The sequence below is a fragment of the Octodon degus genome, unplaced genomic scaffold (assembly GCF_000260255.1).
Source record: "Octodon degus isolate 3935 unplaced genomic scaffold, OctDeg1.0 scaffold00289, whole genome shotgun sequence".
Classification (NCBI taxonomy): Eukaryota; Metazoa; Chordata; class Mammalia; order Rodentia; family Octodontidae; genus Octodon; species Octodon degus.
Window position 1 is genome coordinate 1,068,068 of NW_004524865.1, and position 27,282 is coordinate 1,095,349.

The following is a 27,282-nucleotide window of genomic DNA, read 5'->3' on the forward strand; positions in this document are numbered from 1 at the left end:
CGCTTGCGAGGCTGAAAACAGGAGGATCACTACAAGTCTGATCTGTGTAGTGAGACTCTGTAGATCCTTTACTAAATACATAAAAAAGAAGCCAGACATGTGAGCATGTGCATACATGTACACACACCCCCACACCCACACACATAACCCAATGGCCATGTTCCAGGCACTATATATGGGCAACGAATTTGCATGCTTTTTTTCTATTCCACTCAATTAGTGGACTATAATAATGGTCTGGAACCATAGGTCTAGCTTGAAGAATACCACCAGGCAACCCATTCCTAACACTTGCAATGAACTCTGAGCCTGTGCTCTTAGAATCTTGACACCTTTGAACATGCTGTGAAGAAACAACTTTGGTCCAGGCAAATACAGAGCCATGTTTGAATAAAAGATGCTACAGATTTAATATACATTTACTTTCCACCATAATAAGAAAACAGCATACTCAATTTCACATGTGCCATGTATAATAGGTTTCTGTTCTCAACGCAGAATAGCCTTTGATGAATTGTAGGACAATTATCAATCCATGATCCTCTTAGACGTATTTATGAAATCTAAGGTCTGGAAGTCTTGAAATATGTTTTGGTTATATATTTAACATTAATTTTGTTCATCAGAATTTAGTATCTCCTTGTTCAAAAAGATAAGATGTAAGATTGATTGGCAATTATCAATGGAAACAATGGACATCTCCTGGGAAAATTAGCTCCTTTGAGCTATAAACACAAAGCCTGAGAAGTATTAGTAAAGCTACATTGTGATGAAGACATGAGTTTTGCACCTTGGTTATATTTAAATGGGTTCTACTACATATGTAGGTAAATTCATCTCCATTCCTGTGTTTTATTCCCTTTATTTTTTATATCGGGGCCAGAGTACCCACTTTGTAGGAGTTTCGTGATATAAAGTGCATGAGAATCAGCCAAATATTTTGTACATGCATCATCTTTCCCCTTTTTAGTTTTAAAAAATCTCATTTGGTCTACTTCATTTGTAGTAACTGAAATTATTGAATTTAGTAAATGTGTAATTACTTTAATGACTAAATGATCAGAAGCTATGAGATAGTGAAAATCAAACACTTATATTAAAAGGAAATAGAGGGTTGGGCATATAGCTCAGTGGCACAAGAGCTTGCCTGGCAAGTGCAAAGTCCTGAGTTCAATTCCCAAAACACACACACACACACACACACACACACACATAGAATTTTTAAAAACTCAACGTTTAAAGACATATTTTTACACAGTTTTAGTTTTTTCCACAACCAATAAATTATATTTTCTTGATACTTTTGTTGCTGATAAAATATTCCTACTAATTATAATTTTCTAAGTTTAGTACAAAATAGAATTAGGATGAGGCACACATTATGAATTAAGTCCTTTATAATCAGGTGTAATCAAGTACCTGTTAAAGAAAGTTAAATGTAATGACAAATTTAAAATATTTATGTAGAACTTATTCAACATTAAGAAAAAAATAACCTTTGAGTTTTTAAATAGTGAAGTATTACAATAAAAAGTGAGCACTGGGCATGGTGGTACAATGCCAGTATCAGGAGGCTGAGGCAGGCACTGCTTGGAGTTCAAGCCCAGCCTGGGCTACAAAGTGAGTTTAAAGTCATCCTGAACTACATTAGCAAACCCTGCCTCAAAAAGACAAAAGAAAAAAAGTGAAGACATTAACATTCATGTTAAGGATAATTTTATACATCTGACTAAAACTAAAATCTGAATTTTTATGGACAGGATTTTGGTAGGACCATGGCTATTCAATTTAGAAATAACAATGTTAGCCCTTCATAACTTAATGTTCAGTGCTTAATGCTGGTAGAGTTTTGGCTTACAAGGTTTGTGCATAGGGTTATTACCATCATGAAAAAAAAGAAAAACAGAACCCAGGTTCTATGCCTGATCTGGAGATTCACATTAACTCACCTTCAAAAATCCTCCTCACTAAGGTTTTGCAAAATGCAGTGATAAATGCATTCCCTGCATCAATGACGACTTCCCCCAAAACAGTCCTCTCTATGCTGACGTTTTGTTTATACTCAGCAGGTTTGTTAAAATACAGTTTTTCTTTTATAATTATACTGGGCAGTTGAAGCTACAAAACTGCAGTCTGGTGTTTGCACTTTATCAGAGAATAATGGTGAACTTTGAAAGGTGTGCTTTTGCATTCTTTCATTGATTTTTACTGTGTGGGGCATATAAAAATAGTGTTTGTTAGAGTCAAGCGCCATTTTTATTTAATTTTTTGAGGCAAGGCTTCACTATGTAATGCAGGCTGGCCTTGAACTTACTATGCAGACCAGGTTGGCCTCAAACTCCCAGTGATGCTCATACCTCGGCCTCCTGAGTGCTAGGATCATAGGTGTGCACCTTGACTAGTGAGTCAATCCCTTCTTATATCTGTGTTGTATCTGATGGCTTTGAAGCCCGTTTGAAAGCACGCTATTTCATCCATACTGATATTACCACTGAAGGTGGACATGGCAGAATTTACCTTTAATAAGTTTCTAGGGATGACAAAATCAAGACTCAGGAAGGTTAATAGGATACAATGCAGGTCACAGGAAATAGAAGTGGCTAGCACATGCAGATGCCACCTGAGTTGCCTGATTTAGCCTCTCATATTTTTTCATGTCAGTACTGTGTAGAGAACAAATGATTTGCACACACTGTTTGTTTAAATCTACTAAGCTAGTTAACAGATTCATTATTAAGATGTCCTCCACAAAGTCACCAAATAGACATATCTGAAATTTAAATCTGTGTTTACTTGCCTACATTAGAAGCAATTCTCTGCTAGCTATAAGATAAGGTCCAAGATTTTTTTGGCATGGCCTAAAACTTGCTCCAGGTTCTGAGCCTTATCTACCTTTCTAATAAACCCTGTACTTTTTGCTTCTTAGTTTAACTTTCAGCAGCCTAAAACCACCAACAAAGAACATGTTACTCTTTCCAAACTGTCCCTTCATGGTTAATGTCTTCATGCCTTCACTATACCTTGAATAACTCTAACTCATTTATAATGATGCTTTTGAAATTTATATGCTTCAATAAACCTCTCCTAAGTCTTCAAAGAGTGAACTTGGCATGCTTTGGCCAAAACAGTGCTGTCATGTTCTCTTAAAATCCCTAACACCCAGAGTCAGGAAGCACACGATGAGTCCCTACAAAGGACCCTGGAAAAGGAAGTGTATGAAAGCCATAGCATGTATACATGTAAGTATACATGCATGCATGTATGTATGTATGCATGCATTTGATGCAAATATACTGGTTGCTTAGCCCAGTTGTCTAGAATGAAAGTGAATTAACATGAATGAGAAAATGAAGTCCTGCTAAATGAAAACTGGGAGGTTTTGTTTGCTATTTCATTTTTTTTTTTTTTTTTTTTTGTTTTAGAATAGGGTCTACAGGGTCTTCAGGGTATCACTAGGTCACTAGGTAGATTGGACTCATAGTGATCCTCCTGTTTATAGCCTCCCAAGAGCTGGGATTACAGGCATGTGCCACCACACCCAGTCTCAATTCCATCTCATCTTGCCCCTGAAGGGGCGGGGTAGGCACAGGGCAGGCCTGGGGATCGAGCCCCCAGCCCCTGCATCTGCCTAAGCAGGCGCTTTAATCTGCTGAGGTATTTGGTTGGCCCTGTTTGCTATTTAAGAATGCTACTAGTGCTGCAGTAACAAATGAATAGCCCTACAATATGTAACACTGGAATTGTGGCTGAGCCAGGGATAAAGAGAGGTGATTTGGAATCTGGAAAAATGATGCCTCGCAGTAGTGAGACATTCGGTCAAGCACTCGCCTCTCAGTAACACTTGAAACTTGATAGAGCAGGTGCTTGTCCAATAAACTTCCACACTTGAAGAGTAATTACAAATTAAAATAAAAGGCTGAATTCTCCCTGTTGAAATGGGAACAGGAGATGGATTGCTGTAGTCTCCTTTTTTCTTAAGAGCACTTACTTTAGTAAACATAAACATAAGCATGAACACAAATTGAGGGAGTAAACACTTGTTTCCAGGTTCAATGGGTGAGTAAGGGCCTAGCTTGAGGGCCTCTGGTTCTAAAGTATAAAACCATCTCCTGTCATAAACGTATGAGGAATTTGTTTTTCTTCTGGATGAAGCCAATTAACCAACACAAATGCTCACCCCAATTACCTGGATGAGCCATGTATGACAAATGGTGCTGTCAAGTTCTCTTAATCGAGCCCATTACTGTTTTTCTTCAAAACACATATGTAACAGTGTCTGATTGAATATATAAAGGGGAGAAATGTTGTCTCCATCTGCAACCTCTTACCAGAATGTTTACTGTGTGCCTCACAGCCTGCTTGAAAAATATGCAGTAAGAATGGTTTCTTGTTCTGCTACTTTAGTGGAGATTTTTTGGTTGGGAGAAAATTTAACTTTTAATTAGTTTCCCAAAAACATGCAGGGAAAGAAGTTGGCTAATGTGAGCAACACCTGCTGACTGGCAAATACTATAATGAAAGGATCTCAGGGAGAAACTGAGGATTTCCAATAAAAAAGAAAGGAGTTTGAAAAATGTAGAACCATGCAAAATTGGTAAAAGATAACTATGTGAAGACACCTAAGAGTAGGAGGTAAAAGAAATCTTAAAATTATAGAAGCAAGTTAAAATCATCTCATAGAAAAGAACAGATTGTATAATCACCAGAGTTTTGTTAAAGTCTAAGCTGATGAAAATGGCTCACAGAAAACAGCAAGGTGGCAGGATGTTCCCTATATCTTTTAACTAAATAAAAATGACATGGATCAAAGAACTAAGTGATATTCTCCTAAATAAACTTAGTGCAGTCCAGGTAGCTGCTTATAAAACTATAGACTGACAGGAGGAAAATAAATATGTGATAACAACAAATCTAAGAAATCTATTTCAAAAGCTTTCTCCAAAATTGTATTGCTCTTGATACATGTGATTGACCAGAATTTAATATACAGCGACCTCATAATATTTTGACAGCTTTATAGGAAAAACATCTCTAAACCAAAATGTTTATGATGTTTTAAATATTTTAGAAAGATTAACCTCTCATTTATCTATTTGGAAGTGCTTATATCAGCATAGCACAACTAAATTCTAGACACCATGAGTATCACTAATTTAGATGAAATTAGTTTATTATAAAACAGTGACATAGAAATTATTTACATGATGAAAGATTGAAGAGCTTCAGTGGGGACAACTTCACTTGGTGCCATGTCAACAATAACTTATTTCATCATACATAATTTCTAAGAATGTCACTATTTCTTTATAAGAAGTAATCCTTGTTGTCTAGACCTACTTCAGTTCATATTCTAGAATAAGAACTATATTCAACTTTCACTCTTACTGGTTGAGTTTTTCCACTCTGTTCTTATGGTCTGATCCACCAGTTACTACTATTATTTACAGTGCTTTCGTCTGAACTTTTTCTAAAATCAGAATCCTTCCTGACATTAAACTTTTGACTGTCCTCCTTTCAACTAAAAGTCAAACAGCAGAAGAAAGCGTTCTGGCACAGCTTCTACTCCTGCAGCTCAAACTCTGTTCTCATGCCCTGTGTATGACTTTCTAAGTCCTGGCAGCCTGAAGATCTCTAACATGACCTTTTCAGGACAGATGGCTGAGAGACTGCCATGCCTCCAGAGAACATTTTCTCAGTGTTCAATTCAGCCATTGCAAGGAGCGTAATGATAAAGGGAAATCCTGCCAGAGTTCAGAGCCAAGGAGAAGAGAGTTATGGAAGCTCCTCTGAAACAGCAATGAGGGCCCAGTCAAGGAACCCTGCTAATTTTCAGCTCAGATGTGCCAGATACCTAGAAAGTGACATCTCACACATACCAGGACCAGTCCTGTCTGCTCTATTGCTTCCAATTCTTTCTCAATTTCAATATCTGTAGTGCAAACTTTCTGTCCTTCTTAAATTACTGGCCTACCCTGAGGGCTGGGCTGGCATGGCACATGGTGCCAGGGATTGAACTGCGGTCCCCTGCAACCACCTAAACTTGCTTAAGCAGGTGCTTTAGACTGCTGAGCCATTTCACCAACTCCAAATTACTGGTCATTTTAGGGTATGGTCAGAGGTAGAGAAACAATCTCTTAGAATTATTCTTCTGCAACCAAGAAAAGCTGTACCTGGACACAGTGTAGGCATTTCAACAAACCAACTGCAGGCTCTGAGCAGGTATTAGCAGACAATGAAGTGGTCTTTTTGGCTGCCTTCTTTAATCAAAGATTTCAGTGTGTAGGAAAAAAGGAGGAAACAGACCTTTGCTAAGCTGACAACTGTGGCGGAGGCAATAATGCTTCCAAATATTCCATGTATTCCCTACACATACTTACCCTTTGACATTAGGTGGAGCCACAGACGCAGTGTTATGAGCAAAAGTTGATAGTAACTTGTGTTGCCTCTGTGTCCCACTGTGTGAATTATTTTTATTATGCAGCTGAGGGGCAAAAGCAAATTTCCACAAATAGATGGCTTAAACAGCTGACACAGTTTGGAAACTAAACGTTTGCAATTCAAATATCATTTTGGGGTTCTAATGAAATTCCATTTATGATTGATAGGTGATTGCCTCCTTTCTCTGCACTTCCATGCACTTTCTTCTGCACAAGGCTGAAGATGGGAGACAAATCTCTGCCTTTGTCACTTTACAAACCCCCACTCCTGCCAGAGTAGGACCACATTCTCATGACATCAAGTAAATGAATTACTTCCATCAATGCTACATTGGCAATTATTCACCTTGTGTCATAGTTTATATCTAGCTGTCCCCAAGAGCCTCATGTGATTAAAAGAGGGACCTTTTGAAGGTGACTGGATTGTCTATCCTGCTAGTATGAGGCAGAATGTGGTTGCAAGAGAAGGGTCACTGTGTTCATGCTCTTTGATCTCCTCTGACCCTTTGATTCCTGTCTGCCTTGGGTTTGAGCAGCTATTCCTCTACCATGCACCTGTGCCATGCCATCCTGGCTTGGAACTAGAGGACAACAGACAAATGTAAACCAAAGCAAGCCTCTCTTTTCTTAATTAGTGTGTGGTCAGGACTGTGTCCCAGAAAGGAGCAAAGTGACCAAGACACCTTGGAAATCTAAGGCTTCAACATAAGAATTTTGTGAGCACACAATTCAGTCCATAACACCTGCTGGAGAGTCCCCCACCTATTGCCCTGCTGTGTCAGCTGAGAGAGTCTAGTGTTGAGATATCTGAGTCATGAGGTACAGCAGTCTAGATTTCTGAATCCGGTTATCTTGGAGAGATACAGGAAATAAATCATTAATGAGTTTGGTCTTTTTATTTTAAAATTACATAGCATAACTTAACCTATTTTCTTAATACACAACCCTCTTGTGTTTTGTTTTGTTAGAATTCCTACATTATTCTGTAATTATTCATTGATCTGTCTGTCCCAAGTATCCTGTGAGGTCCTTAAGGGCAGAAACTGGGGTTTTCATTTTAATTTTTCTAGAGTCCTTATCAATATCAAAGAAATAAATACAAGCATGCCACAGAATAAAAAGGGCATTGCATGTCACAATTTTAAATTATAATATCTAACTGGGTTTAATTACATGGTATCAGTCACATGAAAAATGTTTGAAAATTTGCACTAGGAATGTAATATGATGTTAAAAAAATCTGTCTAAATAATTTTTCTCTTCAATTTCACAGAAATAGTTGTAAGACAAAGGCTTTTTAAGAATTTAGTATCTCTCCTTTTTTTGTATGTCTAATTTGGTAAATCTCTTGCTACGATAATAGTAGGACTAATTTTTTCCCCTAGGATAAAGCATTAATTAAATGCCTTAGGAAACACTTCTTATCAAGAAATGGGGGCTCTGATCTTAGTTTTTGCTCCATTAACTTTAAAGTTCAATACATTTTTATTGAACCCACACATACTTTAACTTGAATTGCTTTTCACTAATTGGTCTGTAGGGATCACAGTGACAGTTTTGTTCTTCCTTTTAGGCTTTTTTATTCTCCTTCAGAAAGTTCCTAAACTTTATTAATAGTCACTAAATTAAGGATTGATTTCTAGAATCAAGGAGGTATAATCAATGAAGAGAGATGTATTCTGATTTGATCTCTTCTCACACTGGTGGAAGCTAACCACCACCCCCACAGGACTTGCACCATACTACTGCCATCTGGCTTTATTAGAACAAAGGAAACAGTAAGTTATTCATTCATTCATTCATTCATTCATTCATTCATTCATTCATTCACTCATTCAGCAGAAATTTAGTTACCTTTTAGTGTTTCTTACGTCAGAGTATGTTTTCTTAATGTTTTTCATGCCACAATTAAGCAGCAGCTTCTAGCAATCACTGCCAAGTGACAGGAGCGGTGTAGCCGCCCATGTACCCATGCATATATTCTGCACTCTTCAGTTGAAGTTATGTGCAATACTGGTGCATCCTGACTTGAGTTTAGTTACATTTCAGTTTAACTGATTGCAACCTTTCCATTTCTCAGTCAAGAAACCTCCCAAAACCATTTGGTAAAGACTATGTACACTTTCACTAGCAGAAAATGCCCTAACCTGCATAAAGACAGAAAAGCTATCAGTAGTTCAGAGGACAGTCTTAGAGTCATGATAGTACCATCTTGTATGAGGAATTGGGTCTCAGTAACTATTGATGGAAAATTAAATATTGGTGAAATAAAGGCCGATAAAGGGCAAAAACAAGTCAGAGTTAGTCATAATGACCAGGCTCTGAAAAATTTTAGAGATTCCTGAGGTGTTTTATATTTTTTATAGTTAGAGCATTCTTATCTCTGAATTCAAAATCTGCAGTGCTCTGATATCCCCTACTCTTTCATTGTTACATCAGTGCTTAAAACTTTTAGCTGTCAGAAGCATTTAGAATTTTTGATTTGGGGATTAGAGATGCTCAACTGGTAAGTCTATACAAATTTTTTAAAGTCCAAAACTCAGAAATATTAAACATTTTTGGTGTCACATTTTTGAAATAAGAGATCCTCAGCATGCATAATATAATGTAAGTTTTATATTCATTTATTATATTCTATATTATACATGTGTCATGTCTTTACATATTTAAGTAGCTCCTGCTTTATCTTTCAACTATTGTGCTTGGGCATATATTAGAAAAAGAAGGTTTTCTCTTAGAGTCCTGATGAAAAAGACTTAGGGATAAATTAAGTCTATCTATGGCATCACAGAATCTTTAACTATACCAAAATAGCATTTGCATCCATTAACCATTTTCTCATAGGATCCATACTGTAATTACTTTACAATTCCAGTTGTTAAAGGTTGGTAGCCAGATTTTTCCCCTGAGCTTTGAAACAGTGGTAATATTATACCAGTTAGTAAGACACATATTTTAAACACTAATTTTGTTATACTAAGCATTGTATTGAGGGGAAGGATATGCTTTTAACAATAATTTTATTTTAAAAAAGGATTTAGGGTTTACTTAGATTTTCCTCCTGCAAGCATTTGACTCATCTTGATTTTCGCTTACAATATTTATGAGGTTCTAAGAAGTGAAAATGCTCCATCAGCGGTTTAAGCAATAGTTTTGTCTTTCATAAGATAAAAGTGCACATAATCACAAGTCCTGTGACTTACGCTGCAGGCCTGGTAAATTGGTGATGTTTTCAGAAAATAAGCTTGCAAGGAACATTGGTTGTTACAATCATTGCAGTAAGTGAGTCAATTGTTCTGCGTTGATGGGAGCCACTCCCTGCTGGGCACTGATTCCTCCCAGAGCCTCCTGGTCCTTGTTTCCATTTTGCCTTTACCTGAGCCTGGGCCCCCTGGAGCTTACACTGTGTGGGGGTTATTGCGGGGCAATTGAGCCATGTGCCTCCAGAACTCATGGTCTACAGCCTTTCTTACAGTTCATATTTTATAGCTGAGTGGTACAGTGGAAATTTATCAATGCATTTGAAGAAGTTTGTCAGTGAGAAAAGACTCTTTGAAACACCCAACTGTATGATATTCTAGTAAATATAGTAATATTACAAATGGTTAAGAATTCATACCAAATAATAGGTCTTAAACCAAAAGCTAATAAAATAAAATACAGAAAATAGGTCTTTGACTCAGGTTTGTAGGGGTGACTGGCTATGCCTCATCCTCATGTCTACACTCTAAATGGTCCTCAATCTCACCACAGGTCAGACCCAGAGAGCACGATGATGTTCCCTTTTTATTTCTCTAGATGACACATGGGCAAAACCTTCTGCATGTTGCTTCCTTTACTGAGGATGAGGAAATCTTAATTTTTGACAGATGCACAAAATTACGACCAATATCCCAATCCTTAATGGGAACAGGACACTCAGAATATGGAAAAGAAATAAGTATAAATAAACAGTGTAGCAAAGAACAAAAATCTCTAATGTCGATAGTAAACAAAGGAGAGGAATAGAAAGTTTTCAAGCTGCCCTTTCAAAATAGAAAATCTTTAAAACATTTTAACATTTGAATTTACAGAGAGAAGAAGGGCATCTCTGTTTTCCTGAAAGAAATTTGTGTAATGTACAGAACCTGCTCAAGGTTCACAGGTTTTGACTTAGTAATTCAATAATTATTTAGAAAAGGTCTACTAAGAATGTAACTGGAGATTTACAAATCTTTCACACATGGTCAATATGGTCTCATTTATGGTAATTCATTTTGGAAACATCTAAATGTTAAACTAATGATGGGGCCGGCCAGATAGTTCAGTGGCCTAAAGTGCCCGCTTTGGCAGAGTGCAGCGGCTGGGGTTAGATCCCCGGAATGCCATACCCGCCCCACCCCCGGGGCACTCCGAGACTGGGTGTTGTGGCACATGCCTATTATCCCAGCACTTGGGAGGCTGAAAACAGGACAATCACTGTGAGTCCAATGTATGTAGTGAGACCCTGTGTACCCTATACACTCTGTCCTAAATTCACTTGAAAAATAAAAAAAAAATATTAAAACAACAATGGCTTAACTATATGTTTAGACCTAATATGATAGTTAGGTTCTCAACTTTAAAGGATTTCACATCTGGTATCAAGAAAAAGATAAAGGACTGGTGAGATAGTTCAATGCACTAAGTGGCTGCTTAGGCAAGCACAGGGACCACGGTTTGATCCCCTGCACCACATGCCACATTGGCCTTGCCCACTGGCATGCTGAGCCGGCCACCCAGTCTGGGCATGGAGGTGCATGTCTGTAATCCCAGCGCTGGGGAGGCTGAAAGCAGGAAGATTAATACAAGTCTGAGCTGCACAGTGAGACCCTGTACCAAATACATGTAAAGAAAAGGTATAGTGAAAAATATTTTTACATCTATTTATTTTAAAGCACAACAAAGAGAAGTACATTAAAATATGAAAAGAAGCTTTCTAAATAAGTAGATATTATGAGTGATTTTAAAGCTCTTTCTTCTCACATCTTCACAAGTGTGCATTGACTTAAAATTAGACAACGTAAAATCTCAATAGTAAGAAAAAGTGATTTATTAAAAAAAAACTCAGAGGGTCTAAAACTTGTTCAGGTTATGAAAACAGATCTCTGATCTTGCCGTGTGTACCTAGGAATAAAGACCTGCTAGCAACTCATAGCCTTAAGGTACTGCAATCTAGAGGAGGCTTGGGGTTTTCTCTGTGTGTTCGGCATCATTCTTTCCAGTGGAATTATTTTTGATAAAATCTCATTTCTAAACATTCAAACAGTATGACGGTATGTAAAATAAGAACAATAATTGTTTTCCTCACAGTCTTTCATATGAGAAACACTGAGGTATAATTGACAAAGTTTATCACATTAGAGACTTTGGTGGTATAAAACTTTAGTGGGTAATGTTCACCGATATTCAGTGAACAGTGGCATGATTTTAACAATTGTCAAGAATATAGAACTTTACTATTATTTTAAAAAATTGCAATACTGGAGATGGAATCCAGAGCCTCCTGCATGGTAATCAAGTGCTCTACCATTTAGTAACGCCTGCAGCTCTTAAAATTAATTTTAAAGCTAAACATTGCCTTGTATATATTTATAATATACAACAGGTTCTAAGATATATGCATAGTGTAAAATAGCTAGATATATCTAATTAACAAATGCATTGCCTCATATACTCATACACTTTTTTTGTAGTGAAAATTCTTAAACTTTCCAGACATAGGATATTTTCATCCTCCACAGAGTTTCTGTGTGCCCCTTTGCACCTCATTTTCCACAAACATCTAATCCAAGAAACTATTGATTTTTTAAAAAATATTTTTCTTTTTGTGCAGGGTCTCACTACGCAACTCTGACTCATAGTGATCCTCCTGATTTCTGCCTCCCTAGTTCTGGGATTGCAGGAATGTGCCACCACACCCAGAATGCACTGCCAGCACAGTGTGCCCTGGGGACAGAGCTGGCCAGGCATGCGGTACCAGGGAATCAACCGTGACCCCTGAGTTTACCTAAGCAAGTGCTTAGTCCTCTGAGCTATATCATCGGCCCTGAATTTTTTTTTCATTATAAATTAATTTTGTCTCTGTGGAACTTTCTAAACATGTAATTATACATGCTGGTGAGAATATTTTTACAATTTGTTCTCATTGTGTGCCTGCAGCAGGTAGTGTTCCACTGTTTAACTATACTATAATTTGCCTAGCCATTCACAAGTTGATAGTCATTTGGGTTGATTCTACTTTTTCACCATAATGAATAAAGCTTATCATATCAGGTACAAATGTCTTATATTTTTGGGCATTGTGTGAGTAAATGTCTACAAGTAAACTTATTCTGTGATTCAGTAGACATAAAAAATGGTCACGAGCTGGCCACGGTGGTGCAGGCTTCCAATTCTACTACTCTGGAGTCTGAGGCAGAAGAATCAGTCACGAGTTCAAGGGCCAGCTGGGCTTACAGTGAATTCAAGGCCAGTGTGGACTACATAGTGAGACCCTGCCTCAAAATAACACAAGAAGAAAAACAAATCTCTGTCAAGTACTTCCAAAAGTTGTGCGGTAGTTTTCATACAAATTGGCAAAGACAGCAAGTCATTCTGTTTCCACTTCACACTGTGGAGTGTCGTTGTTGTCTTTTCCATAAAGATGAGAATGCAAGAAGGCCTTACAGTTATATACTCTAATTCTTGTGGATTAATGATGATAGAATATTCTCTAGTGTATATTCATCAGTGTATCAGTATGCTTGTGTATTCAGTACTTTTTAATTAATGAATTATTTGTCTTCGTAGTTTGGATTTTAAGAGTGATTTATGGATTATGAGCATGTTATCAGATATAGGTATTGTTGTTTCCCCACCATGGTTTGACTTTCCATTCTCTCAACAATGTCTTCTAAACAGCAGGTATTTGTAACTCTAATGAAGCTCAACTTATCAATATACTGTCTATAGATTATGTTTTAGTTATAATATTTAAGAAATCTTTGTCTTTCAGATATGGATTTTTGACATTTTCTTCTACAAATTTGTAACTGTAGCTTACATATTTCGTTCTATGACCAATTTTAGTTTATTACTGGATATGATGAGTGGGTGTAGTCAGTTTTGGCTGCCATAAAAGTATAATAGATTGAGCGACTTAAGGAGAACTTCCCTGTCTCCCAGTTCCTGGTGGACGTCTTCATGGCTTGTAGGTGGCCATCTCCTTCCTAGGTGTTCACATGGTGGGAAATGGGAGAGAGCCAGTTCTCTGGTGTCCCTGGTTAAAAGGCCACTGATTTCATCCTAAGGTCACTGTGTTCGTGCCCTCACCTAGCTCTAATTATCTCCTACGTGCTTGGTCTCCAACTGTTACAATGTTGGGGTGGAAAACTTCAATATAATTTTGCAATGATACAGTTCAGCCCACATAGTAAAGATTCTTTCCAGTTCTTCCAACACCATTTGTTTCCATTCCACATGCAATTACTTAATCATATCTTTACAAACAAATGCACATTTTCAACTTAAAGCAATTGATTAGATACATACATGCGATCAAAGATGTGGTGAATATTTAAATAAAAAACTATTATAGCAAATAATAGCATTGTTTTTACTGTGTCAAAAATACTCCTGAACACATTTATCCCATTGTTCTTGAAAGTTTCTGAAGCAGTTCTGGAAATTCTCTTTCTTGGGCATCTTTAGTTGCATTGCTGTGGCTGCTTCTGGTCCTGATTCTCTTTCAAACACCTACCTTTCATGGTCATTTTGACTTTGGGAAGAGCTAGAAGTTGCTCAATGCCAGGCCTGATGGATAAGGCCAATGAAGACACACCATCATGTTTCCCAAGGTCAATGAGGACACCCTGTCATGTTTCCCAAGGTCAAGGAGGACACACTGTCATGTTTCCCAAGGTCAAGGAGGACACACTGTCATGTTTCCCAAGCTCAAGGAGGACACAGTCATGTTTCACAAGCTTGTTTTTTTATTGGATAGCATAGGGCAGCACCATTTACTGCAGTTTTGATCACACTTTGTAAAGATATTCACAAAAACAAAATTGTTTTCAAATAACTTCCAGAAACTGCTTCAGAATGTAGCAAGAACAGTCAAATAAGTGCAGTAAAAGTGAGGGGGGGGTGTCCTGAGAGAGATTTATGGCAATCTGTCTTTTACTGTAACACATTTTAAAAAGTCAAACATGGACTCTGTATTCTGATCACACTTCATATATATATATATATATATATATATATATATATATATATGAATTGTTCATTCTTTTCCATTGATCTTTATGTTAATAGTATAGTATGTTATTTATTTAGGTTTGCCATACATCTTAAAATCAGGCAGCTAAAATCCTTTAATTATGATCTTTATAAAACTTTTTTAGCTATTCTAGGCCTCTTGTAATTCCAAATACATTTTGGAATCAACCTATGATATCCCTTAGAAGAACCAGGAAAGATTTTTTTATTTGGATTACATGAAATTTCTATGTTAATCAGGAGAACATTACCTTAACATATAGACTCCTTTCAATTTTTTTATGTATTTAATACAGGGTCTCACTACATAGATCAGACTTATAGTGAATCCTTCTGTTTTCAGCCTCCTAAGTGCTGGGATTACAGACATGTACCACCACGCCTCATCTCAATTGTTGTCTCAGTGCACCCCGGGGGCAGGACCAGCAGGTACAACTGGGATCGAACCCCGGTCCCTGCATCTGCCTAAGCACATGCTTTAATCCTCTGAACTATTTGACTCTTTCAGTTCTTGGACTGAAAGAACATGTACATACTATTCATTGATTTCTAAATTGCGCTAAGCTATGTTTTACAGTTTTTAACATATAACTTCACACGTATTGTGTTAAACTTACTTATACTTCCTTCATTTTGATGCCACTATGAGAAATGTTTAATATTTTTACTTTTAATTAAAAGTAAAATTTTATTTCATATAAAACAAAATTGATTTTTGCATATGCTTCTATGTGTTGCAATTATGCTCTTCTTAAATTTATCAAAGGAATTTGTTTAGTGTTTGCATAGAATTTTGATTTTCATTGCTCTATGATATGATTTTCACAAGGACAGTATCACAGACCCATAAACTCATTCCAAAGACTTACACCTTGTAAACAGAGTCCTTATATCCTACTGACTTTTAACAAAATAGACATCTATAGTGCTAATCCATAGTTTTCCTTCCAGCGCCAGCTGGAAAACAATACACTTGCTCCCTATTTCCCTTCTTTTTGCTCCCTCAAATCTTACTGCACCAGTCTCACCACAAATTCTTGACTCGTGGCAAGTAGCACTGATTTCTATTTCTAAAGCAGATTTCATAATTATCTTGTAAGCTTCTAAAGGCAAGGCTCCCAAGTTCTGTGCTTGGCTTACTTTGGCCCACATTTCTTATAATTTTAGCTACAGATTGACTTTAGCAGAACTGTGCACAGTGAGAGCTGGAAGACTGAGATAGAAGCTTCACTCAGAAGCTAGGAGCAGGCACACTGCATAAGCAAGTAGTCAGATCTGAATGTCCATGATGTGACACGGGGGCATCGCAGCTTTACTCACAGTAATTCATTCTACCTCTTTAAGCATAGCTAGAAAATAGAAATTATCATTCTCCTAATACAAAGGAGAAAATGCAACCACAGGGGGGTCCTGAATCTAAGTTAAATTGTTAACTGGCAGACCAGTGATCTAAATTTAACTTTCTCTAATTCCCTGAGTGCATAAGAATGTGACCATCAAGATGATTTTTAGATATTAAAATGCTAACTTAATAAAGCTATTCTGGGGCTGGGGATTTAGCTCAGTGGCATGGTGCCTGCCTGGCAAGTGGAAGGTCCTGACTTGGATTCTTGGACCAAAAATAGTAAATAAATTAAAATGCTATTCTAACAAACAAGAATGAACAAAAAAATTCAAACCAATATGAATTTTTGAAGATTATGACTTTTATTTATTTTACTATTCTTGTGTCTTCTCATATGCTTTAAAGATATTACAAATCATCACAGTCACAGAAGGCCAATGCATGGTGTGGGACAAGGCAAGATGGGCACCACATAGACTGGAACTTGGGTGGAGAAGAGCAATTTAAATCTTGTGATGAGCAAGTTCACTCCCCTTAAAGACTTTGAAGGGATAAGAAACTATCAAAAACATAAAAATAAAACACAGAAAGAAAATAGAAAATGAAATTATCTAAGCCTAATGCAAAGAGGTATATATGGGTTGAAAATTCTGAATCACCAAGAGAAAAGATGAACTGCTTGTTATTTAAAACTGTGAGTAAGAAGCTTCTTCTAATGGCAAAGCAGACAAGAGTTAAATTGATCTACATAGGAAAAGGAAGCTAGGCATATGCAGGAGAAAGACAGGGGGAGGAGAACCTGGAAGCAGTGCTACAGAGTGCAGGGGAAAAAGTAAATAAGCATCAGCTGGTGTAGGGACCCAAGCCTGTAATCCCGTCACTCCTAAATCTGAGGCAGGAGGATCACCCTGAGTTCAAGGCCAGCTTGGGCTATATAATGAGTTTATAATGAGTTCAAGTCCAGGCTAAACTATATAGTGAGACCCTTTGTCAAAAGACCAAAGGGAATAAGCCAATGGGCAAAATCATATCTATCTGTCTATCTATCTATCTATCTATCTATCTATCTATCTATCTATCTATCTATCTATTTTTAAGGCCAATAAAAATACAATATATCATAGATTTTAAGTGGATGACTATAAAAATATAATCTTTTTCATAAGAATAAAATTTTTAAATAGTGTACATATCTAAAAATATTAATTTTGCTATTAGAATTTTTATTTCTCAACAGCTATCTGTAAAATGTTATGATTAATTTCAGTATTTAAGTGGGCAAAAATAGATAATTGGTTTGAAATACCTTCTAGTTACTAAGTAAACAAAAGACATAAAACTCTTTAGAAGAATCAGGAGGGTGGAGAATTTAATACATTTTTTTTTTTAGAATTTAATACATTTAATATTTCCTTGGTGTAAAAGTACACAGACTGCTAAAATTACTTTACCTCAAATTTTTCTTCCTTAAAATTTTAAAAGATACATGATGTATCCTAAATGGACAATATTAGACTGTAACGTTGGAAAAATATTTAAAAGTTTTTTTCTTTAAAGAAATTTAGGACTCAAATTTGCTATATCAGATGCAGTGAAACTTCACTAACAACCACTTTCTAGGAGTATGGATTCATTTTTACAATGTAACAATCACATCCACTATGTGGGAAAACATGCATTAAAGGTACTTTTCTTGTATGGAATCCAAAATTCTGTCTTATCTTGGGTGCCATACTATCACAGAGGAGTGATAACAAAAAGAAACATTGATTTTGTCAGTTGTAGCACATATTTAAATCTGCACCTATGAATAATGGTTGCGAATCAAGCATTCATTTGAAACATTTATAGATTCTAACCATATAGTGTGATGGTGAAACTAACATATTTGCCTTGACATTCTAGGTTTAAAATCTCAGTTACACATTTCATAAGTTATGGATGTGCCAATACTACTTCATTCTAAATTGGTATTATACTTAATTACTGATGTCATTAACATGAACATCTGGATGAATGACTGGCATAACTTACTACAAACTTAAAAAATAAAACTTAATTTTATAAAACACTTTTTTAATATTGCTTACATATATGTAACCACAAAAATAATGCAAGCAAAGACATATTTAATTTCAGTGGAATCTTCTTGTATGAGCTTATAGCAAAAACCACTATTATAAATACTACTTTAAGATACACTATATTACTAAAATATTTGATGTTATTTTACCAGACTAAAATTTATTTTGAATGAGGTGACTAATCTGTCCCATAACTAGTACATTTTTCTTTCATATTATCAATAAGATTCTGAAGAAAATTGTAGGTACTAACTTGTCACCTTTATAAAGATAAAGGGCATCACTAGCACTTAGAACAAGATTTTCCTGTCTGGAGTGTGTTCCACACCTCAGGAGGACTGTCCATGCATTGGACCTTACCTTCCGGACTCAAAGGTGAACCATGTAGAGTCTCGGCCGTATCTCCTCAGGGAGCTGAGAGGCCACATCACCAGCTTGACCTTGGCGTTGTGGATATCCCAGAGATAGATATTCTCATGAGTGATCTGCATTGTGCATTCACCATAAATATCCAGATTTGGTGTAGGCATGAGATAAACATTGAATCGTTCTGCAAAGAAAAAAAAAAAAAAACAAAGCAGGGAGAAAAGTAAGTGAAAAGAAGCATGACTTTTTAGCAGTAGAGGATAAATCTCTACACCTACAGATTTCAGAAAGTGTTGTTACATTCCTTGGTGACCCTGATATACACTGCAACACACTACCTCTTTCTGCTTTGTGTGTGAAAAAAGAAGTTCATTATTCTGTTAAAAAGTTTTTATTATTGGGCTGGAGAGATAGCTGGGTGGTCTAAATGCCTGCCTGGCAAGCACAAGGACCTGAGTTGAATCCCTGGCACCACAGGCCCTGCCAGCCCCACACCCAGGGTGCGCTGAGCTGCCAGAGATACAGGCCTGTAATGCCAGCACTGGGAAGGCTGAGACAGGAGGATCACTACAAGTCCCAGCTGCATAGTGAGGCTCTGTACCAATAAACATATAAATAATCACATAAATGAATGATTAAAAACATTTATTATTACAGGTTTGCAGTACATAATACTACATTTATCATGGAAAGTTGGTGCATGCACATAACACTTGTGAATTGTTTTTTGCTTCCTCTTCTCCTTTCTCTTCACTCTAGTTAATCATTAGCTCACACACTCATTCTATGACTTCTCACTGCCTGCATTCTCTAAGATGAGGGTTAAGTCCTTATATTATACAATGGAAAACTAAAAGTAAAAGCCAACTGGAGTCTTTTCCCAATGGTGCTCACTCTTTGCTCCTTCGGAGAATGTAGCTGGGTATTTATTCTTTTAAGCAAAAAGTGACTCAGTTTCACCTTTGTGACATGAGGTGTCTAAGGCACACTCATGCTGACTTCCTAGATACTTATGCACTGCCAAAATAATTTAGAATGTATTTCAAAACAAATTGCAGTCATGGGCAAACTCAGTGCTTACTCAATTTAGGTGATCATTACTGCCTTCTGTAGAATTTATGACATTGCACAGATAAGCAAAATAAATGTACATCATTTATTCCTGGATATTATATAGTTCAAAATTCTAAACTTTGCTAACTTTCTGTTTGCCTCAAAGGCTACTGCAAAGATTCTTTAGCCCTTGGCTCCTACTTAAATGCATTAATGGACTTTATTTATTTGTATTTTGTTTTTTTTTAAATTTTTTTTAACTTTCATTGCGTGTGTGTGTGTGTGTGTGTGTGTGTGTGTGTGTGGCCAGCTCAGCCCACCAGGTGGCGCGGCTGGCTGGCATGTGGGGCTGGGGGATCGAACCGTGGTCCCTGTGCTTTGCTTAGCTTAGCTTGTTCCAAGAAGGTGCTTTAGACCACTGAGCCATCTCTCCAGCCCCTTTATTTGTATTTTGGACAGGATGTACAAGGTGTACATGGTGTCACTGCATAGATTGGACTAGTAGTGATCCACCTGTTTACAGCCTCCCAAGTGCTGGGATTACAGGCATGCACAACCACACCGAGTCTCAGTATGACCTGGGGGCAGGGTTGGCATGGCATGACTGGGGATTGAATTCCAGGCCTCTGCCTCTACCTAAGCAGGTGCTTTAATCCACTGAGCTATTTGGCCAGCCCTTCTTCTTTATGGAATTTATTTTGAAAATAAAAGAAAGAAGGCTTGTTTGTAATTTCCCAGAAGTAAAGAACTTGGTGTGCCCTATAAAGTATCCTAAAAATATGGTAAATCCCAGTAATATATCCCGGTTTATAGCAAGGGATCAATAAATATTGGTTAACTGAATCAATAAAATAAATGTATGCCATGATAAATATAAGATGAAGAAATTGAGGAATGATGAAAAATGACATCATGATAACAAAAAGTTTTAAGAGTTACTGCCAGATAGATCCCTATGAATTACGGTTTCATTGTGAAGAGTGCTTTAGAGGCAGTGGTGTTCAATTAATTATTTTGGGAAGCACAATAATATGGCTGCATTTGGAAAAGGATTGATATGTTAAAGAATGTACCGTTATTCATCATAATGACATAATCTTAAACGCTGAATGTTTCCTGGTGCTGAGCCGGAAATTCAATTCTCTTTTCTCTTTTCTTTTCTTTTCTTTTCTTTTCTTTTCTTTTCTTTTCTTTTCTTCTTTCTTTCTTTCTTTCTTTCTTTCTTTCTTTCTTTCTTTCAATAAATTTAGGACAGAGTTTAGAGTGTACAGGGTCTCACTATGTAGATTGGACTTGTAGTGATTCTCCTGTTTTCAGCCTCCCAAGAATGCGCCACCACACCTAGGCTCAATCGCTGTCTCAGCACTCGCGGGGGGGGGGGTAATGTTGGGGGGGCTGGCACGCATGCTGGGGACTGAACCCTGACCGCTGTGCTCTGCCAAAGCAGGCACTTTAATCTGCCGAACTATCTGGCTGGTCTTTGGAATTTCATGTACTGCATATAAATATAGAAAGAATCTTTAGTCTCAAAGTATTTTATCCAATAAAAATTCTCTAATGCAACACAACAAATTAGATTTCTGGGAGGGCCAGAAAAATAGCTCAGTGGATTAAAGTGACTGGCAGCAGGCTCAGGGTTCAGGAGTTCAATCTCCTGGCCTGTTGTGTGGGCCCCACCCCTGGGGGCATGCTGAGATGGCAATTAAGTCTGGATGTGGTGGTACGTGCTTATAATCCCAGCTCTTGGGAGACTGTAAACAGGGGGATCGCTGAGTCAGATGTAATAGTAAGACCCTGAACACCCTGTAGACCCTTCCTTAAAATTAAAAAAAAAATTAGATTTCAAATGAATTAATTTAAGTATGGTATTGTAAAATACAGTAGCCATGTGACTAATATTTATAGTCATCTGTCTATTTTGAATAAAAGGTAACTAATTTTTACTTATGTTATTGACCTATGAAACTGTTGTGTATAAGCAGTTCATGTTCATTTGCTAAGCACATTACAAATGGAGATATGTTTTATAGCTAAAAACAAAAAAGAACATTGTGCCATGCAATGCAGAGGCCTAAATATAAATGCACGCCATAGATCTTAAAATTTTTGCATGCAATACGCCTCACTGGCCCTGCACTGGGTGCACTAAGCTGGCTAAGGAGACCAGGTGTGGTGAGCATACCTCTAACCCCAATACTGGGGAGGCTGAAAACAGAAGGATCACAGCGAGTCTGAGTTGCGTTTCTTATATACTAAATACATAAAGTAATAATATAATAATCCTTGCATGCAACCAAATATTAATACTTAGCATTAAATTATTCACATCCCTATTATAATGCCCAATCAAATGTGGTTGTGACTAACAAATAAAAATATGTCATATAAGTGTATAAATCAAACTTCATCTGAATGACTAGTTGACTCAGGAATACCCCTAGTGCTAGAATACCAATTTTCTCTTTGATCAAGACCTGTTTTTATTTTGTTTTTTTTAACATTAATTTTATTGGGAGAAAAAAATAGCATTGAGACAGTTTCAAAACAGGTTAGTAGGACAGTTACAATAATTAATACATTGTATATTGTTGTCTTTGTAGCAGTCATTCATAGTACAAGATGCAGACATACTGTCTTGTCTAATCACTATTAGTTCAAAACTTTCTTCTCATTGAACTAAGAGAAAGTAGCTGTACATCAAAGCTAACTATTTTATATATACAGATACATATGTTTTTTCACTACAAAATGGTCCTTCATTTATATCTCCTTTTTTGTTTACTTTTGTTAGAGATGAGTATTTCATTGCCATTCAAATATTGTAGGTGTGTGAATTCAGCAAAATAATCCAATATAGTACAGTATTCCATCATAGTAGTGGGTTATTCCCATGACTGGCAATGTCAGAAGTTGCTGACTTGAGCCTTTACAGCTCAGCATATTAATATGGTTTTACTTTTTATATGTCATTTTTATACTTTTCTGCTGGATGGTTAAGACCAAGATAAAGCAAGACCTGTATAACAAAAAATGTAACCTTTGTATCTGACAAGGTCAGTCAAATCCCCTCAGGATTTATCCTGAAACCCTGTACAGCAGTTTGTGCATTTTTTTTCAGTGTCAGCCATGTGGATGAGTTCCGGCCATTGCTTGACCAATTTGCTCTCTGTGAAAGCCTGAGAGAATGTTTTCTCTCCATGTGACTCTCCTTAGGCACACTCTACATCACTGCTCACTTTCCTCTGTGGCCCCATAATCTCCTTGATCAGAAAATTTGGGACACAACTGAGCTATTTGATATTACAGTACAGAGTCTTTTATGTCCTGAGTCCTCACTGATCTTGAAGTGCTAGGGCCACAACATTGGCCGTCCTTGTAGCCCTTTTTTTCTCTAATTTTTTTGGTCTGCAGACTTAAGTTGTTAACCCTCCAGAAGAGAAGCTTAATATTATTACCCTAAAGCATAGTCTGTTAAGCTTAACATCAGTATCTGTCTGAATATCAAATGCCTTACACATAACACAGAACAGGTATTTTCCATCAATCATTAATATGCTAAACTTTAAATCCCTACAGAATGTGAAAAAATAAAAAATTAATAGTAAAAAATAGAAATAGACAATTACAAAATTTTACGCAGAAATTTAGAAATCTATCCATACACAACATTGTAGCAGGGCAGTCCTATAACATTTTTTTCTTGTCTCTTGTTTTCATTTATTACCTTTTCTCTTTTTCTTTTAAACAAATGTTTAGCAGTAATTGATATGACATTAGAAAAAATTTGTAATGCTTCACGAATTTTCATGTCATCCTTGCACAGGGACCATGCTAATCTTCTCTGTATTGTTCCAATTTCAGTATATGTGCTGCCAAAGTGAGCACCAAGACTTGTTTTTGTCAGCTTCTACATTTGGAATTAATCATATTTCAATGGAGAAAAATACTTGTTAAGGCTTTTGTACAAATCTCTCTGAAGACTCATGCACTCACAGGTTGGACTTTTGGGAGGCGATGAGATCACGGGATGTCATACTGGATTCCTCCACTTGTGGGTTTATCCCTGGGTGTGGCATGGGAGGTGAAGAGTGCCAAGAAGAGGGGTCACTGTGGGCATGGCCTGGGAGTAACGACTGCCTGTTGCTTCCTGGATAACCTGCCAAGGACAGTTTCCCCTCTGCAATGCCCTTTTGGCATGCCACCTTGCCTTGAAGCAGAGTCAGCTGCCTATGGACTGAAACCTCCACCATCTGAGCTAAAATAAAGTTTTCCTCTTGCAACTTATGAGTGTGGAGTGTTTTGTCCCAGTAAGAAAGAGTAGCTAAAATGAAACTACTAGGAAAGTGAAAATAAAACCTTTCCTCTACAATTTCCCATTCCATCAATTCAAGCCTGAAGATAACCAAAGAATGCCAAGAAATAATGATTCTTCCAAGATTATATATTATATTATATTATATTATATTATATTATATTATATTATATTATATTATATTTATATTCAATACCACTGTTACTTACTGCTATATTTATCATAATTATGCCAAGATTCTGACATTGGAGAAAAATGGAACATGTAAAAAATATTTTAACAATCTTGACACTAAATGTTTTTCAAGCAGATGGTACATAAACATTAGAAAAAACCTATCAGAACTATTATCCTTTTATTAAAATGTCTATGTGCTTTTATTTGTTACACTCTTGTTGTTGAGACAATGTAAAGGAGGACAGGTTTATTCTGGCTTAAGGTTTTCATAGTTCAGTATACAGTTGTTTGGCTCAAAAGTAAAAATGAGCATGGCAGAAGGGCATGGCATAGGAAAGGTGCCCTTCCCAGGGCATCCAGGAAAGAGACAGGAGAACTGAAGGGGGGCCTGTGCCTCCCCCAGGAACTCTCTACGGACACAACCCTTCCAATCAGGGCCCTCTCCTAATAGAACATTCAGTCATGAACTTACCAATGGACTAATCTATTAGTGAGAATACTGATCCCATATTGATTAATCACTTTCCAAAAACCCTACCTTTAGCACATGAGACTTTAGGGGAACATTCTAGATAGAAACCATACTTGAATGGTTATGAACATACACTTGAATGTTAGCAAATAAAACTAAAAATTGAACAAGGAAAAGAATAGAAATAGTATAATGCACAGTGGAAAAAGCTGTACAGTAATGAGTAAGATTCACATGATAGAGGGCACTTGATAAAAACTCATGTAGTCACATTTACAGACTATATGTTACCCAATCAACTAAAAAGTGGTTGGGTAACTTGCCTTGAAGCAGTCTTTGTAAGACCAGCTGAGGTGACATAGTGCCATTGATTTTGGCCCATGGTCAACCTGCCTTCTGCTTTGTCTTTTTATAGCAATTTGTAACATAGCACTTTAAGGTAATCCCTTTTTTATGGTTAAGAATGTTACAGTTTTCTTTCTGACATGAAAGGAGTTATGATAAGTAAACTGGGAGTATTTGGTGTTTTGTCCCAGCAGTGGAAAAGTGACTGGGATGCTTCCATGGAATCCTTTCTAAGCCGCCAGCCTACTGCAAAGACCGACTTAGTGCCTGTACCTATTATCCACATCTCTGGAGCCACAGGACACAAGAGTCTTATTCTATACACATCATTTAACAAAATTTAACAATTGTTACATACCAATTGCAAACATAAAATCTTAGTAGAATACAAACAACAGTAACAACAACAATGAAAACTTGTAAAATGTTGCCCAGGCAAAAGGTCAGAGACATTGGTTTAGTATGAAGTATTGATGAATAAGTCTACAAAGATCTGATATTTGAAATACTGACCCAGGGCCAGTGAGATAGCTCAGCTGACTAAATCCCTGCTTTGGTGAGCACAGGGACCAAGGGAACAGAGTTCAATCCCTTGCACTACATGCCGCACAGCCCCACCCCTGGGAGTGCTGAGCTGGCCACAGAGTCTGGACATGGTGACACACACCTGTAATCCCAGGGCTGGGGAGGCTGTAAACAGGAGGATCACTATGAGTCTGAGCTGCATTGTGAGACCCTGTACCAGATACATTAAAAAAATTTAAAAAATGATTTATAGATTGAGACTGAGTATTTATTATGAAATATCCATCTCAATTTGGAATTTAGTCCACCCACCATATCACTGGATATAATTGCTTTATTGCTAACAGTTACACAAAGTGCTAAAGAAATTAAATACAGCCCATATTATACAGAATATGGTGAGTCATTTTTTAAGACTTTGTTCCACACATTCTTAGTTCCAAAGTTCTATCAAACAGGAGTACTGGAGGGGCCAATCTTCAACTCCAGAAACTATAAAAATTTAGTAGCTACATAGAGGAAGCAGGTGTTTGTATGTTGAGCTACATCCTGAGATCTGTATAATGCAATTAAACCACAGTGAAACAAGGCATGATTTATACTTGTCAAAATTTGTGCGACTTTTCAGAAACTGTGACTCTATTTCCACCTAGACTGAAAATTTGTCAGAATTTATTTTATGATTATGTGGCAATAAATTCACTTGCCAGGTGCCATCTGTTCAAAGCACATGGCCACTGTGAATTGGAACACTTGCATTTCTTGAATAATTAGCAGCACTTAAAAATCCTCAGCATCTTTTAATCCCCTAGCAATTTTTTTCTTTACAAAAGCTGACTGTTCACTGCATTTTATCTGCATTTCCAAGCAAACCTTGCAGCAACTACGAAAACTTATTTAAAAATAAAAATACATCTGCTGTTATTCTTTATTGAGATAATACTTCTAACAGTGTACCATAATATATAAACATGTTCATGCACAATTGTTATTATGCTGAATATAAGTTACTTAACCTTGTATAGTACATTTTGCAATATATACACATTTATATATTATATATTATTTATTTTGTACTGGTTCATAGAATTTACTGTATTCTTCAACATAAATCTTAGATAAGTATCAGTGTACTTGATTATTACATGCATTGGGTTTTAAAATCTGAATCACTGGGCTAATGCTGTAAGCTCTTTTAAGAATAGCACATCGTCAAACTGATATCCAGAAATTCCTTACCAATACAAACTCAAAATATATAGAGAATCATTTAAGTGTTTTTCCCCAGATTCATAAGAAAAGTATGTTTCCTATTTTTCTTGTGGTTTATAATATGTATGTGTATAAAATATTTCTTCTCAGAACTTCATTAATTTTTGTTTCTGTTAGGTAATTCTGGAAGGTAGAAACACTTTTCCTAAACATTTGTAATAAGTCTTCTTTCAGAATTAAAAGACTGAGTTATGTAATGACATAGTGAAACGTTCATATCTTACGTTTAATGTTCTTTCAGTTTGGGAAAATGCACATTAGGAAACAGGACATTTGGCCACCAAGGAAGTTCCCTGCTGCCACTCCTAGCAGCCTGCACCCCCAGAGGCAAGCACTGATCTGACTGGGAACTGCAGGTTGTGTTTCTGTGTCGCAGCAAGCTCTAAGGAGCAGGCAGCTTCAGCACACCACTAGTCTGTTACATGTGGATCTGCCTTTTTATTAACTTGAGTTTAAATTTTTAGATAGTGCTTTTTGATGAGCATAGGTTTGAATTTTGTGAATCTGACCTTGTTTTTCTTTATAGTTTTTGTTTTCAGTGATTTATATAAGAAATTTTGGTATATTCTTACATAGCATCTATCTTATTTTTCAATTTTTTTATTTTATTGAGAAAC

General features: G+C 36.7%; 1 protein-coding gene and 1 non-coding gene across 2 annotated transcripts in view; both read right to left on the bottom strand.

The window, feature by feature from the left end:
* Positions 1–27,282, bottom strand: part of Dok6 (docking protein 6) — a 472,679-nt gene that overhangs the window by 154,727 nt on the left and 290,670 nt on the right. The window contains exon 5 of the mRNA XM_004647161.2: positions 18,504–18,693. Within this exon, the coding sequence (XP_004647218.1) occupies positions 18,504–18,693 (190 nt within the window). The remainder of the gene's footprint in view (positions 1–18,503; positions 18,694–27,282) is intronic.
* Positions 23,341–23,447, bottom strand: LOC111814316. The gene has a single exon (XR_002819336.1). It is a non-coding gene; the product is annotated as a U6 spliceosomal RNA (small nuclear RNA).